This window comes from Mus musculus, chromosome 2 (assembly GCF_000001635.26).
Source record: "Mus musculus strain C57BL/6J chromosome 2, GRCm38.p6 C57BL/6J".
Lineage (NCBI taxonomy): Eukaryota > Metazoa > Chordata > Mammalia > Rodentia > Muridae > Mus > Mus musculus.
In genome coordinates this window covers 168949137-168966226 of record NC_000068.7, presented here as the reverse complement: position 1 = coordinate 168966226, position 17090 = coordinate 168949137, and the positions used below count along the sequence as shown (strand labels likewise).

General features: G+C 47.3%; 1 protein-coding gene and 1 long non-coding RNA gene across 3 annotated transcripts in view; one reads left to right on the top strand and one right to left on the bottom strand.

Moving 5' to 3' along the window:
* Nucleotides 1–7978: 7978 nt before the first annotated feature.
* On the bottom strand, nucleotides 7979–10144 carry Gm39993. The gene is made up of 2 exons (XR_867023.3): nucleotides 9581–10144; nucleotides 7979–8489 (listed from the first exon to the last, which is right to left on the bottom strand). It is a non-coding gene; the product is annotated as a predicted gene, 39993 (long non-coding RNA).
* A 495-nt stretch (nucleotides 10145–10639) lies between these two features.
* Nucleotides 10640–17090, top strand: part of Zfp64 (zinc finger protein 64) — a 62257-nt gene continuing 55806 nt past the window's right edge. For both annotated transcript variants that reach the window (NM_001369059.1, NM_009564.2), the window contains exons 1-2: nucleotides 10640–11108; nucleotides 14449–14682. In NM_001369059.1, the coding sequence (NP_001355988.1) occupies nucleotides 11063–11108; nucleotides 14449–14682 (280 nt within the window). In that variant the 5' untranslated portion in view covers nucleotides 10640–11062. The remainder of the gene's footprint in view (nucleotides 11109–14448; nucleotides 14683–17090) is intronic.

Here is a 17090-nt window from a genome sequence, read left to right as displayed (position 1 = left end):
GAGACCAAAAGAATCCTGCCAAACATATCCAAGGCTCAGAGAACTTAACCGATGAGGGCGAAGAAAGAGCAGAAGAGAGGAAAGAAGGCACACACCATGGCAGATGCAGACTTCTAGGTGTGCTATGGTCCTTACACCCTTCAGTACACAGCAGCTGTGGTTTCCTGCACAGGATTCGTCCCTTCACCATCTCAACATGGATGTGGGAGGAGCTCTCGAGGCCACATCTCTCCCTGAGGATCTTCGAGCAGTTAAGTTGCTGGGGATGGGAAGAGGTGTTTTATCCCGTGTTGTAGTCAATGGTGATGGGTACACACTCCTGTGAACAACTTCTCAGCCATCTGCTGTAAGCAACACTAATGATGGTCACTGGATGCTTCCCATCAATAATATGAGAGACAGGAAGGGTGGGGAGAACAAGAGAGGGAAATACAGTCAAGCCACAGATACATGTATGAAACTGTCTCGGCGAAGTCCACTATTATGTACAGTGATATACATTAATTAAAATATTTTAATTTTTTTTAAAGAGACTTTCACTGTGTACCCCTGGCTAGCCTTAAACTCACAATATAGACCATAGGTCTGCCTCCCAAGTGTGGGATTAAAGGTGCATTCTACTGTGCCCAGCTAACAAAAATAATAAGAATTTGGTTTGTTTCATCTTTCAGGACAGGGTTTCTCTGTCAGCCTTGGCTTCCCTGGAACTCATTGTGTAAATCCAGCTGGTCTGGGACTCAGAGATCTTCCTGACTCTGCCTCCTAAACATCTGGATTAAAGGTATGTGCCACCATCACCCAACAACAACAAAATAATATTGTTTGGCATTGTTGTTGCTAATGTTATTAAGCTACAATCTAGTCTCTCTTTTTTTTTTTTTTTTTTTTGGTTTTTCGAGACAGAGTTTCTCTGTGTAGCCCTGGCTGTCCTGGAACTCACTCTGTAGACCAGGCTGGCCTCAAACTCAGAAATCCACCTGCCTCTGCCTCCCAAGTGCTGGGATTAAAGGCGTGCGCCACCATGCCCGGCTCTAGTCTTAGATTTTTATAAGCTATAGATTTCTATAATGATACACCACATAAAGGTCAAAAAGTTCCCAGTTCTCCTTATGGAGTATGTTTATAGATTGAAGGGTTTTGTTCTGACGCTCGAGGAGCTTCAATTCAAAATTGTGATTTTTAAGGCTCAAACCTAACAGGTTCTAGTCTCAAAAGCTACTGTAACAGTTTCAGTCTCATCAAAGCTATTGTACTTAAGAAATGCAAGTTGGTAGCCAGTAACCTTATAAATGAACATATCCTTTAATGTGCTCAAAATTATATTTAAAGTCATGTTGAGAACTGATGCAATTAATTTTTTAGTTTTATTTTTAAGATTTATTTATTTATTTAATGTATATGAGTACACTGTAGTTGTCTTCAGACGCACAAGAAAGGGTATCAGATCACACTGCAGATGGTTGTGAGCCACCATATGGTTGCTGGGAATTGAACTCAAGACCTTTGGAAGAGCAGTCAGTGCTCTCAACCACTGAGCCATCTCTCCAGCCCCTATTTCACTTTATTTAACCTTTTACTTTATGTTTACTAGGTATAGTTTAGAACAGATAACTAGAAATAAACAAATATTGTCTAACCCAGATATACTTAGTAGGTGTTAGCTCTCAAACGTGTCAGAGATCTGTTGAGTATGGCATTAAATGTTTAAAATTACTATGACAGACAGAGACTCCTAGATTCTAACCTAAAAGTGACCCCCCACACACACACACAAGGTCTCCAAGAAGATATGAACACAGCCACAAAGGACTCCACCTGGATTGTGGTATGTCAACTACTAGGAAAGACTGCCTCAATGTCTTGACCACTGCCAGGGCCCAGCCTGAACTATAGACAGAGGACAACTGGAGAATTGAATGTCTCATGTTGCCTAAGACACAATGAGGTTATCTCTTCCATGTTCCTGCCCCACAAAAAAAGACTTCGCATCTTCTGGTCCTGATGGCCAGACAGCCTCTGGCCACAATGCAATGGAGACCACAGGAACCTGGGAGAACTTCCTGGGTAGTAGACCGTGGATTAATCTCCGTCATTTTAATTAATATATGACACTTAGGTTATTATTTATCCTTCTCTGGTCTCTGATCACATGACGGCTAAGCTGTCATAACAGCTAGAGAATAGGCAACTAGCTCCTTACCCCAAGGTTAAGTTAACACCATGTTAGTTCATTAGTTGATCCATCAGCTAGTTAAACCTACCAGCTCTCTTATTAGAAATGTGAACAGGTTTGCCTTGCTCACAGGCTTTGTGATAAAAAATAAACAGGTTTCAGATTGAATATATATGTATATATATATGTATGTATATATATATATGTATGTGTGTGTGTGTACATATATATATATATTTTTTTTTTTTGCTATTCCTTTATCTAAAGGAGCTCCCTTTGCAGTGACAGCTCCCAATGATCGCCTTACCTGTGTCTCGCAAATAATTGGATAGGAAAAGGTGTAAAGCTTATTAAGGTCTGAGGCTATGAAAGCTTCTACAAAAGTCTCTGAGGGCCTAAGAAAGTGTTTGAAGGTTTAGGAAGATGCTTTGAGGTTGATAAATGCAAGTTAGGAAGGATTTATCTTTTTTAAAGTTAAAAAAAAATTCTTGTAAGCTTCATTCAAATCTGCCTCCCACAGTCAAATGGACTCCAGATGAGTCCTGTTTTCCTTCCCCACCTGCATATTCCTGAGGGTGGGATCTATTCTGCTTGCTCTGGTTCTGAGACCCCACTAGCACCCCTCCAACTACCAAGACCACGGGCCTAAGAGTTTCAGATGAGCCGGGCAGTGGTGGCACATGCCTTAAATCCCAGCACTTGGAAGGCAGAAGCAGGCAGATTTCTGAGTTCGAGGCCAACCTGGTCTACAAAGTGAGTTCTAGGACAGCCAGGGCTACACAGAGAAACCCTGTCTCAAATAACCAAAAAAAAAAAAAAAAAAAAAAAAAAAAGAGTTTCAGATGCACACCCAAGAAAATGGCTGTCTCCCTAAACTCCTTAGCTTTCTCTTCTGCTCCTGACATCCAGCTGTTCTCTCATAACCTGCATCCAGAACAGCTCCAAAACAGTTACCCACAGGTGCTCTGGCCCAGCCTCACACTGCTTCTGCTGTGCCTGCACTCGCCTACCCTCAGACGGTCCCACAGCCTGGACAGCAGAGAAACAACCAGCTCTTCTCGGACTTGGCCAACATCCCAGCTTTTGGCCCACACCTCAAAACTGTACCCCAATGTCAGCAGGAAGTAGCCATAGACGATTACATCGCCCCTTATTCATTTATTATCAACAAAGGCTAGGATATTTGGTTTCAGACCAAGGGACTGAGGTACATATTTTACGTATCAAAACAGACCTGGCTTCCAGACTCTCCCAGCATCCCTTGGCCCCTACGCAGCATAAATCTAAGGCTAAATTATAGCTTTACAACATTAGCAAAAACATGGCAGTGATCTTTAAGTTTTTAATGTTGTAAACCTCTAAAACTTTAAGAATTTAAAATCTCTCCATTTTGTCTTTAGTACTATTAAAGAGTAAAGAAAAACATAGAGAGTGCAACAAATTATCAAGACAGGACAGAAATAGTTTGGAGACCTGCTTTCCTGATATGCTCATGTCATGTGTTGCTGCCCTTAGGCAAGATGGCAGTCAAACCATAATTTCCCATAAGAGATGGCTGCCAGCGTATGACTGCCCTTAACCAAGATGGCGGTGAAACTCTGACCACACCATCTTCATCTCAAAGCCAAGATGGCCACCAGCCTTGTGCTGCTTACCCACTGTGTAAACTTTCCTGCTGCCAAAATGGCAGGAGACTTAAAATGAGCTGCTTAGTCATTCAGTAACACTGTTGCAAAGAGAGATGGTTACTATATTAAGGGCAGGTTTATTGGGAAGCAGGCAAGGAAGTTCAGTGGTCTCAAGGAAGGAAGCCAAGGAAATTGCCATGCTAAGGGAAAGAGAAGAGAGGAGGAAGGGAAAGAAAGAAAGAGTGTGTGCGCAGGGGGGAGAGGAGAGAGAAAGCACAAAGAGACCAAATGTCTGGATTCTATAGGGAGAGCCCCTGCAGGAAGGGCAGCCCAACCAGCCACTGGGCTGGGAAGTTTAGGGTTTGGGCAGGGTATGCTAAACAGGGCCTGGAGGATCCTGGGAGGACCTGGAGGCCAGATCTGTTGATATGTAAATTTTGTTCTTAGGGCCCCTAATCCCAATCTGAAAACAATTACTTTAAAAAAAAAAAAATCCAATTCCCAGCAACCATGTGGTGGGCTGACAACCATCTGTAATGGGATCCAAGGCCCTTTTCTGGTGTGTCTGAAGATAACAGTGTACTCACACAGAATAAATAAAACTTGTTTTAAAAATTTCTGGAATATAAACTAACTACAGCCACTCCATCCAAACATTAGTATCAATCTTCGAGTGGGTCCTCCCCTGAACAGCACCAAGGATGCTCCCTACATTGGAGTAGTGAAAAGGTGGCCCACCTAAAGGAGAGGCCACAAGGAGCTAGCACAGGGCTCTCCGCTGGGTACAATGGCCAAGGTCACTGGAGTTGCTGGAGGTGGTTGGTTTCCAGCTGCAAAGGAAAATGGTGCACAGGCCAAGGAGACTTGGTTGGGGGTCTGGTTGGAATTGGTAATAGTTGTCCCAGTGTCTGGCTTGATGTTAGTTATTTCTGTACACTCCTGTTTGTGCCCTTTTAGGACACGGGAGCTAGCTGCGGAACATCACTGTAACCACACTGATGGCTACCAGCTCCAGCATCATTGCTATGGCAAACCTATGATGTTCTATCTTATAGGTCGGACCATTTGAAGGATCACAAGAAAGTTCAACATTCATCAGTGAAAGCATGGGACATGTGTGTCTTAGTTGTGAAGAGACACTGTGACCTAAGCAATTCTTTAAAAACAAAAAACCATTTCATTGGGGCTGGCTTACAGTTTCAGAGAGTTAGTCCATTATCATCATGGAGGGATACATGCAACGTGAAGGTAGATATGGTGCTGGAGGAGCCAAGAAATCCGCCTACCTCTGCCTCCTAAGTGCTGGGATTAAAGGCTTGCACCACCACTGTCCAGCCTACATCTTTATCTACATCTTGATCCTAAGGCATCAAGGAAGAGACTTGTGTTCCACACTGGGTGGAGCTCAAACATAGGAGACCTCAAAGCCCACCCCCATAGTGACATACTTCCTCCAACAAGGCCACACCTCCTCATAGTGCCACTCCCCGTGGGCCAAAGTTTCAAACCCCTGATTCTATGGGGAGCCATTTCTATCAAACCACCACATGCTTGGTTGTTGATCTTTTTAGTGAAATGTTTATACTGGATGTTAATGGAAGAGTGTTTCAGAAGTAGTTTGTCATCTTCCACAGCCTTCCCGTGCTAGCCCACCTCTCACCTGATGGTGCTCACTAAAGATAAAACAATGTAGTCAATAAAAGGGCCTAACCAAGTGCCCAGAGTCACTTCAAGTATCAACTCTGACATGAAAAGATGTGTCTGTGTGTCTGTTAAGGGACAGGCAACTCCATTTTTCTTTTTAGTTAAACAATGTTAGACTTTGATCATGTCTTTAGCTAGGGGTCACCTCCATCCCCAGACCAATAATACTGTGAATCACACACTTTAAAGTGTTTCCATTGTTCTGAGAATTGACTAACCATAAAATATTTCATGATATGTTAATGGTCTGATCATAAACCCATAACGCGTTCTTTTTCCATGATCATAGAAAATAACTGCAAAATTCTGGGTTTTTGGTTTTTGTCTTGTTTTTTTCTTTCTTCTTTCTTGATCACTTCCTCGTTTTCCATAGAGAGACCTTTGTTTCTGATCCGGGCCACTTCATATCCTTGCCAGTGGAGGGTGTAAGTCTGTCCAAGCCATGAAAATAAAATTTTACCTTGAAACATCTGTGTCAGCTCCTGGTTTTTGACACTGTAACAGTGTCCACTGGAACCAGACTGAGTTCTCATGGCAGCCTCCGGCACATACTGAGCGAGGTATGATGGTACCACACCTGTAAGCTTTGCCTTGGGGATGCTGGGGCAGAAAGATTGCACGTTTGAGGTTAACCTGGACTACGTAGTGAGACACTATCTCAAAAATAACCAAAACCAGATAATAACCATACTAATAATAACCAAGCTAGCATTTGGCAACTAGAAGTTCTGTGATGTGGCATTATGGACTCTTTTCTAAAACTTCCTCGCCTATGTTTTCTATTTTAAGAGAGCAGCACACAGCAAGCAGCACAGCAGCTGTGGCTCACAGCAGTAGGATGTGCTGAGAAGCTGGGGCAGGAGGATTGCAACCCTGAGGCGCAGGCTGGCGAGCTTGCGCAGTGGACCAGGGCTTGTGGTGAAAGCTGGTGGACGGGGCGTGGAGACCATTTGTAAATCCAGCAGGAAGGTGGAATCCTGAGATCCCACTAAGCCACCTGCAGGCTGTCCTCTGACCTCCAGGGTTAAGAGAATGTGAAAGAAAGGGGAATCTAACTGTTCCTTGAACCCTGGGAGCAGACCTAGATTAACCGGAAGTGTTTCTCGGAAGTCTGAAATGAAACCGGAAGTTTGCCCAGTCTCATTGTTATGCAAAAAATACACAAAGGGGATTCTCTCTGCTTTGTAGCCATTTGTTTTCATTTTAAATTCCTGAATATGCACATGCCCTTTTGTGTATCTATAAAACCGTTTTTTAGTGTACAAATAAGAAAAAAGCGAAACCGGTCCCAGCGATCGGTTCCTGGGAGAGGATCTGGGGTCCCAGTCAGAATAATACAGGGAAACGGGTAGAGGGGTGTGGGGATGGGACTGAGAAAGGTTGGAGAAGAAATGTGTCCTTTCATTGTGTGCCCCATGGTAAGGTTTGGAGGTTTCCATGTCCCTTTAGCTATGCAAGAGACGCAAACGTGTGTGCGTTTGCTCTGTGTGAAGTTATTCCTGAGCACTCAAGAGAGCCCCAGGTGTGTGTGTGTCACCCTGCGTGTGGTGCCAGGTGGGACTCCAGGCCAGCTCTCAGGAAAGGAAATGGTTGTGGCCACCCAGTCCCCAGCAGGTTCGGTCTTGAACATTCCCATTACAGAGGTTTAGCCAGGATTTTAAGTCTCAAGACCCGTCTTTGCTGACACTTAGGTTTACACAAAAGATTCCAAGCCATTGCTAAACATTAGTAAACCCATTTTAGAATGGGAATTCCCCTTGGTCCCAGTCCAAGATATCAGCTCGAGTCACCTGGGGCATGTCTGGACCACAGCCCTGGCATTCTGTTCCAGCACATCTGGGTGGTACCCGAACCATGTGTGGCCTTGGAAAGTTCCCTGGGAAAGTGAGAAACACCCATCCAGGTTAACACCACTTGTGGTGGGGATCTAGATGCAAAAGCAAAATGAAAACTCCAGCGTGCCATGCCCTCCTCCCAGCTATGTCCTTCAGGGTCCAGCAGAGAAAAGAGAAGCAGCTCAGAGGATGGCAGTCCTCAAAAGGTGGAAAAACTGATACTGAGTGACAAGATAGCCCAGAGACAAATGACATCCAGGAGCTGCTGCCCTCCCTCCCCTAGAAATTGAGGAAAATGGAGATAAAGGGAGATGATGGCGTTTTTTCTGAAACCATTGACCAAAGTTATGTGGGAGCAGTGAGGCTACCGTGGGTCCATCCTGGAGGAAAGGGAGAGATGCAGCTGTGGAGACCAGACTAGAGATAAAGAAATCATCATAGACTTCTCCGTTCTCCCCACTAGACAAACCCAGCAGGAAGGTGGAAGCCTGGGTCGCAGACATGAGCATAGGATCCCCAAGATGCCAAGGACCCAGCTGGCTCACCAGCCATGGCTCAAGCGAGCAATGAAACATTAGACCACCATTTGGCCACAGCTAGTCATCACTGATAGCCTTCATCTAGAAAAACAAGGGACATTTAAAAGCAACAGCTATATTTTTAACTGCTGAGACATGTTAGCCAGGGGCTTTGATGCTGACTCCCTCTTCTGGGCATCTCTGGGCACACATGAGGTACACAGATATGCATGCAAACAAAACACCCATACACATAATTAATTAAAAATAAGAACAAGAGCTGCCATCAACGTTAAATGGGATCTCCAGTGCTCCGACGCTGTCCCGAGGCAGTTTTGCTCTTTACGAGAAGTGAAACGAGCTTCCGCAGAACAAAGGCTTGCTGCTTCAGTTATTGCTGATTTTCTCATTGCTGTGGCAGAATGACAGACAGAAGCAACTTGAGGACCAGGATTGCTCCTGGCTCGGGATTTCCAATGGTTTAGCCCACTGTGGTGGAGAAGGCAGGTCAGCTCTGTGAAGCTCTCTTCATGGCACCAACTATGGGAGCTTGGGCTGTGTTGTAGCATCAGAGAGGTCTGTCCCCAGTGGTCTCTTTTCCAGCTAGGCCTCATTTTTCAGGAGTTCCAATCTCCCAAAATAAAAGCACTAGTGGGTAGGGGAAGGGTCAAACTGGGGACTGAGCATTCAAAATGACCTCTGAGCTCATGTACCGGTTCTGACTCCGTCTTTCATCCATACCCTCCCTATCCCACTCCCTCCATTGGAACTCTGACATATGGAGATTCAGACTCAAGACACCCTCACTTATAGCAAAGTCCCTCCAAATAGGGTCAGGAAATTGTTTCATAGCAGGCTCTCAGGAGCCAGTTAGAATTCCCATCACCCCCATATCCACCTTCTCCTTCATTTTAATGATGTTTTTGTCTGCTCCCTCTATGGCCAGGCCAAAAAAAAAGTTATTGTAAAGAGTGGCCAGGCAGATATGGAGGCCACCCATACTATTCATCATATATACAAGCTCATCCTGATTCCCTCAGCCACCTACAAGATGGGGGGGGCCATCTGCCTCTAAATCCGGGACCCAGAGAATCCCAGGTAGGAAATGCACATCGCTGGTAAACTACCATCGCTTCAACCCCAGACACCCAGTGAGCACAATTAATATCAGAGAAAATACATCCCGACTGAGTACCCAACCTCTGGAGATAGGTGAAGGAGGTAATTAAACACTCCTCCAAGGTGTGTTTGACATCTTTGATGTGCCCTCTCCTAAATAATACAAACCTGTCTCCTGCTTCAGATCTGGCCTCAGCCTACTGACTCCTTAATGTCACCCAATGTGGCAGCTTTGGAGATGGCTGGCTGTGGAGACGGCCTCCTGGGACTAGCTCACAACTGCCTCTTATAGCTTCTCCTGTGACCCTGTCAAATAACCCTCCCTCCCCATTCACCAAATTCACTGAGCCTGGGGTCACTCTGACTCCCTTTTTTCATATCATCCTCTTTGGTGTGACAAACTGTCTTATGGCACCTGGGACACGTTCCCTAGACTGCAACAAAACCGTAACCTTGCTACCTCATCTCAGCCCCAGTGCCTGCCCGTTCATATCCCCTCGATTCTTTGTGGCACTCTGGCCTACCACCCTAGTTGGTCAGGAGTTTGCATGCTAATATTTCTCTTCCCCAAGTTGGGGGTGACACACGGAGAAGAGCTCTTACCAATTCCTGTTGCACGCAATAGCTGCCAGACATGATGAAAGGGCAGTTCAAATCTTGCCCCTCCTGGCTGTCATCGAACCCTCTTTTATCAATTTCTTCTCCTCTGGCATTTCTTCAACAACAAACTCAAAAAACTCTCTAATCAAACAACTAATTTACTGTTACGGGACTACGGGCTGCTAGCCACAAAGCCTGAGTCTCATGGTTACGGAGTGTGCCCTGATGGTGAGGATCAGCAATGCCCGAACATGCGACAACCCCGGACAACAGGAAATAGTCCAAATTGCTCTCCGGCCTCAACATCACCCCTTCTTAGTTCCTCCTCTTTTATATTGAACGAAAGGGAGGGATGGTAGTTACTAGACATCTTCCACAACCTACCCAGGGACCCTGAGACGGCAATTACGTCATCAGTAGGAGCCAAGTTGAGCCACATTCCTCCCCTGCGCATGTGCTATAGTCCCTAAAAGGCGGACTTTCTTCCCGCCTCTTTTTGATCAACGCCCTTGCTCACCTCCACCCTTCCCAGAGGCAGCCACTCTAAGCCCCTCCCCAATAAACCTCTCAGAGTCTGACCCTTGGAGTGACTTTGTGGCTTAGATCATAACAGGAAATAAAAAGGGGCTGTGGAACCTTCTGGGTAAGCTCAAGGTTAGAGCTAAGGTCAGTTCTTCAGTGCAGGATTCTCGGGGAAGAGTTGCAAATAGTTGTGAGTCACCTAATGTGGGCGCTGGGATTCGTTGCAAGAGCAGCACAGACTCTTAGCCACTATGCCTTCTTTCCAGTTCACCATCCCCAAGCAATTCTAACAAACCCTCCATGCTGCGTGAAATACTGAAGCCCCCGTGGAGCAGAGCCCCAATGAATTCTCCCATCTACTACACACTAATCTCTTTTTTTTTTTTTTTTAAGTTACTTATATTGTACATGCAGATGCTTGAGTCTGTTTCCACCATGTGAGCTGGCTGGCAGGAAACCAGGCTTGGTGACGTGTGCCCTACCCCTGCTGAGCCATCTCACCGGCTCAACCCAGCAGCAGGGCAAAGGCCCCGCCCCGGTGTTACGCTGCCGGATCTGCCCTAGGGGAGCACCCCGGGATTTGGGGCTCCACTCTCCCAGGCCGGCAGCGCATCCTCCTGGCATCTGCGAAGGAATGAGCGTCTCCAGGAGGGCAAGATGCAAAGGCGCAAGGCGACCACAGAGTCCCTGGCATGCCTGGGATAGGGTGGAGGGATCGGTGTACTCGGGTCTTAGACTCCACGACCTTTCCCGGTTCCTCGGGAGAGCACCGCCTGGGAGTCGGGCTGGGTGCAAGGGGCCAGCGCCCTCTAGGCAGCGGAAGTGGCGCTGGTTGTACATCCGTCCCCGCCTCACAGAGTTGGGAGAAGACTGGCTGGTGCGGGAAATATGCAGGAGAAAAGTCTTTGCATAATGTAGAGCGAGCCGTGGGGCTCCGGGAGCGGCGCCCCAAGGTCTGGGGCCATGAACGCGAGCGTGGAAGGAGACACCTTTTCTGGATCGATGCAAAGTAAGTACTGAACAGACGCAGCTGGGGCCTGGCCCGGACAGAGCCAGCAGGCCCCGGGATCGGGGTGACGGCGCACCTTGCATGCCTGTCCCCGCCAGCCCAGTCGGCGTGTCAGGTCGGGAGCCGCCTGGAACTCTTGCAGTACCCCAGGGGAGGCAAGACCAGGGGAGGCCACGCGGCGAGGAGACTGTCACCACCTCCCCTGCCCCGCCGGGTGGAGTTTGGGGCGCAGAGGAGAGGAGAAAGTGGGGTGATCCAGGCCAACTGGTAGGGAAACTTCTGCTTCAGTGGCTCAGGTTGGAGCATCCCTGAGGGGCTCGCGGACAGGTTTGCAGAGCCATCCTGGCACTCAGGGTAGGGGATGATATGGGTGTGAAAGACCTGGCTGGGGGTGACTTGCAGTGAGTTTGAGGTTCTGCTATTTTCCTGACATCCTATAAGCTATTGCTATCTCCATGTGCCTTTGTTCCCCAAAGTACGGGCCACGGACTGAACCGTGGACCGGCCACCTGGAGCGCATGTGTTCAAAACAGGCTGCTTGGTCCATCCCCTGCAGGTCTCCGAGGGAGGGTGGGGCCGGAATCCCAGGTCTTTCCTTGTGCCTGGAGCCTCAGATGTTTGAAAAGCTGTGGACAAGGTTCGCAAACACCTGAGTCACTTTGCTAACTGCAGATATTATAGCCATTGGCTCCCCAAACTTGCCTGAGTGTCCTCTGAACTCTAAACCCAGTCCCCACCCACCCCATGTGTCTCAGTGTCTTCCAGTGCTGTGGACTTCGGGTTGTGTTTTAAAGAGGGACGACCCCACCAGATGACTTACTCTGGAATGGGAAATCAGTCCCCACATCAGAGAATTTATCTATAAGGATCCTAAGGAGAGATCTGTCTTTGTTTTGTTGTTGTTGTTGTTGTTTGGTTTTGTTTTTTGGTTATTCGACAGGGTTTCTCTGCGAAGCCCTGGCTGTCCTGGAACTCACTCTATAGAGCAGGCTGGCTCAGGAAGAGATCATCTGTCTTGTCCCCATTTTGCAGATGAGAAAGCCTTGGGTAAAGTGCCTGTTGACTGTGACAGTTTCAGGGTGCTGAGAAAGGTCCCCATTGCAACTTGTTCCTTTTGTGAATACCAGAGCATAACTTAGCACCGAACTCCTTCACTCTGGACCCCAGTCTCCCACCACCACGAAGACACCCTTAGCTATGCAAATATGGCTTCCTTCCTCCGTGTTTCTCTAGTCCTGGGGCTATTCTTGCAGCCACCTGGCAGCAGCAGTCCCGAGCAGGAAGGCCTTCTGTTGCTTTCTAACGCCCATTGCAAGGTGACTTACAAAATGTCGGCCCTAGCATCTTTGTCCTTGGTATGTCTACCACAGGACACCATAACACGCAGATGCCATGTCTTAGTCCGGGAGGAAACGGGACAGAATCAAAGGAGTCTACAGAAAATCACATTGTACGCCCAGCCCCATCGTGTTACACGAATGTGGTTCTGTAGTATTTAATTTCACGGGTTACAGACGTTACCTTATGATGTGTAGATACCGTGGAGTGATACGGTGTGGCACACGCCTGTGTGGTACTATGTAGGAGAAAGATTAGCTTCAGAATTTTAAGCATAAATAGTAGAAAGTGTTTTTGCAATGTCCATGAAAGATACAATGGAAATATTATAATGAGGGTTTTTTTTTTCTGGCAATTCTTACCATTTCTCCCAGATGTTTCTACAAGTGTCAGAAACCTATACTGTTCTTTTTTTTTGGGGGGGGGGTAAGTTTTATTATACAAGAGGAAAAAAATCCAGTTTTTATTTTCAATTATTTGTAGCTAGAGATGGGCAATTGTTTGCGGTTACAAGTGCTCATGGAGGCCAGAAGAGGGTGTCAGATGCCCTGGAGCTAGAGTTGGGAGTGCTTGGTTATGAGCCGCCTACTGTGGGTTCTGGGGCCAGAACCCAGATCTTCTACAAGATCAGTACATACTCCTAACCACTGAGCCACCCCTACATACTCCTAACCACTGAGCCACCCCTACAACTCCACAAAAGAAAATTTTAAGAATAAAAGTTAAATTTCTCACATTGAGACTCACTAATTGTTATCTATTTAACAAACCTTTTCACAGTACTTTCTACAGTACTTTCTTTTGCTGTTGGTCTGAGACGGGGCCTGGGTGCTTTGAACTGTCCAAGACCCAGGAGAAATCTTAAGATTCAGTCTTTGAGCCTCTACCTCTGGAGTGACTGGAATTGTGTTACTGGCCTGCATGCCCCCACTGGCCCATTTTTAGAAGGTTCTGGGCGTCGGACTCAGGGCCTTTGAGTATGCAAAGCCAGTGCTCTACCCACTGAGCAGCATCTGAAACTATATTACTTTCCGATAGAGAACCAGGCACGGTGTTAGATGCTTTGACAGTCTCAATGCTGTATTGAGCTTAGTTCGTGTTTCTGACACTTGTAGACTGAATTCATCCTTACCTGACTGGGGTACCATTTTCCTACAGCAATGAAACAGCATTGCTCAATTCCTTGGTCCCTGTTGTGTTCAGGGACCAAGGAAGTGAGAATAAGAATCAGGGATTCTGGAATTTTCCCCGTAGTTATGAAATGGCTGCAGAAGCGCCAGCGTTATATCTGCATCCACATGAAAAAGCAGAGGAAGGTACAGCTGGCCTTCTTTGCTTCCTTTGTGGTGTGTGTGCTGAAAGAGTTCACGCACGCGAATCACTGTTGTACCTAGTAGGTCAGGAGATGGCCTCGGGCCTGTGAGGGGCTACGCACCCTGTACTTCAAAGGCACTCTCTTTTTCTACTGATTGTGGGAACATGGACACACCAGTATGTACAGCCCTGAGAACACGCATGTGGAGGCCAGAGGACAACCTCCGGGTTGTTCTTCAGGCACCATCCACCTTGTGTTTTGAGACAGGCTCCCTCCCTGGCCTGGAGCTTGCCGAATAGGCTAGGCCACTTGGCCAGCAAGCCCTGGGACCCTCCTGCCTCCTCTTCCTCTTCCTCCCCTATGCTGAGATTACAGACACTCCTCACATACAACGTGTTACATGGGTTCTAAGGATTGAACTCAGGGCCTCCCTCACGTTGCAAGGCAAACAATTTGTGGACTGTCTCCCCAGCCCCTGTAAAATAAACCCCAAGCTCTCAGTGGTCCTTGGGAGCAACACTGCCTTGTAGGACGTGACTCACATCTCGGGACACAGCTGCTAGGACGGAATTTGGAGTAGGTTTGCAAGAAGAAGCAACATAGACCATCCATTAGCCATGTATGCCCCCTGCCAGGAAGCTGGGCTGTTTGGAATTAATCTGTAACTTTTCCTTTGTCTCGGCGAAGTCCCAGGAGGCACCACGGTGCTGGTGGAGCTGGCACCGGACATCCACATCTGCGGCCTCTGTAAGCAGCACTTCAGCAATCTGGATGCCTTTGTGGCCCACAAACAGAGCGGCTGCCAGCTGACTACCACGCCGGTGACAGCCCCCAGCACGGTCCAGTTTGTGGCAGAGGAGACAGAGCCTGCCACCCAGACCACCACAACGACCATCAGTTCAGAGACTCAGACTATCACAGGTACAGTGCGGGGAGCGGGGAGGGTGGTGAGGGGTGGACAGAGGAGGCTGGCTATATCCCCCACCTCTTCGGGGCCGGGTAGGAAGGCCTGCTCAGGGTCCCTTGGTTACTCGTCACTATTATTGAGGATGTTGGGACAGTGTTTCTCCATGTAGCCCTGGCTGTCCTAGAACTCTCTTAATGTAGACCAGGCTGGCCTTGAACTCAGAGATCTGCCTGTCTCTGCCTCTGCCTCCTGGTGGCTGAGACTAATTATTTTTAACCAGCACCTCTGGGAAACAGCTGCTGTAGAAACAGCTGCTGGACCAGGCCCGGAAGCTGCTAGTTCAGATCGTGTGAGTAATGAGAAATGTCACATGTTTAAGCAAAACAAAAGCCAGGTTTCATTTTTTCTTTTTTTTTTTAAAGATTTATTTTTTTAATTCATGTATGTGAGTACATTGTAGCTATCTTCAGACACATCAGCAGAGGGCATAAGATCCCATTACAGATGGTTGTGAGCCACCATGTTGTTGCTGGGAATCGAACTCAGACCTCTGGAAGGGCAGTCAGTGCTCTTAACCACTGAGCCATCTCTCTAGCCCCAAAGACCAGGTTTCTAAGCCAAACCTCTGGATTCCAAGAAGCAGGTCCTTGCAGCTGTCTAGGGGTGGGGTACGCATGTGAGCCCTGTCTGTATTGGCATTGGTGTGTGACAAAACAAAAACATTGTGTGGATTTCGGCCTTCATCTCGTCTTGATTTTTAAATCTGTAAATGAACATCTGTCTGCCCCCCTTTAAACACCCTCTTTTCTCCATGCAGACAACATTAATTATATAATTAAAGTCATCAAAAAGTTGAATATAGACAGTCTAGAGGGGGCAGGCATGTAATCCCAGCGTTCAGAGGCAGAGACAGGAGGATTGAGAGTTCAAGGTCATCTCTGACCACACAGTGAATTCAGGGCCAGCCTGGGGGGGAAATTAATTAAGAAAAAAATGTACAGAATGAAACCATGAAGAGTTTGGGGTCTGGGGCTGAAGCGATGCCTCAGTGCTTAGAAGTGGTAGATGCTCCTACAGAGCGCCCACTATGGGCTGTTTACAAATGCCTGTAATTCCAGCTCCTGGGGATCCAATCCCCTCTCCTAGCCGTTGAGGGCATCTGCACACACGTGTGCATACACACACATTGACACACATGTATTTGTAAATAATAAAGTAAGTCTGTTATGTTCTAGAGTGCATGTTATCCACATAGTGACAGATACACACCTATCTACACACACTTAACACATCTATAACCTTCATAAAGTGAACAGACAGCAGCTTTATAAATGTATAGATCTCCAATATGGCGGGTGCTGTCGGAATTGGATGGTACAATCCTTCCTGACTGGCCTACCCTCCCCAGAGGAAGAAAATCAGAAGTGGACTGCAACTGAGGTTTCTTTCTCTCCAGAAAAATAAAAGTCTAAAGATGAGCATGTTAAGAAAAAGTTGGCCGCTCACAGCTCTAAGCATTCTTCCTATATAAAGACCATCTAAAAACCAACAAAAGTGGCAGAAAAGAAGCAAGTGGAAGAGTCAATACAAGATAGCAGATGGCTTATAAGGGTGTACTGAGCACATGGGGGGGAGGGGGGAGGGGGGCACAGGGTGAAAGCCAGACGGATTTAAACCGGGCATATGTGTTCTGCATACAAAAAACGCCTGTGCCCTGAGCCTCAGAAAGCGGACCAGGTCTGTGTGAATGGCAAGACAGATGTGTGCGTGTGGAACAGTGTTAATAGAAGCTTCTAGAACAGGAAGTGAAATCAATGAAAGCCTATAGGGGGCTATTAGGGCATAGCAGGGGACTGTGGTAAAGTGGGAAAATCATGCGCAAAGCGGCTGTTCTTTGGGTCTGCCCAGTATGTGCCCCAACATGTATGCTATATCACACAGGCAGAGGCAAGAGTTGGTTCTCTCCACCATGTAAGTCTTGGGAATTGAACTCGGGTCATCAGACTCGGCAGCAAGCATCTTTACCAGCCGAGCCATCTCCACAGCCCAAATGTCCTCAGTGTTTGAGAGGTCACTGGCTAAACACCATCACTGAGCCTGACCGTGCCTACAGGCTTCTTCTAGCCTTCTCTCAGAGAGCGTTGACCAGCTAGATCCACTCAAGTGGACAGGCAGCCAGCTTGCACTTTATAAGCATCCGTGTGCTGTTTAGAACTTGGGCCATGAGGGCTGGAGCGAGAGCTTGGTGGTTAGAAGCACTGGCTGCTCTTGCAGAGGACCTGAGTTCAGTTTCCAGCACCCACGTGGCGCCTCACAACTGTCTGAAATAGTTCCGGAAGATCCAGTGCCTTCTCTCTGGCTTTCCGAAGGCATTGCTGGAACATCATACAAACTACACTCGGGCCACCCACGTGCACGAAAA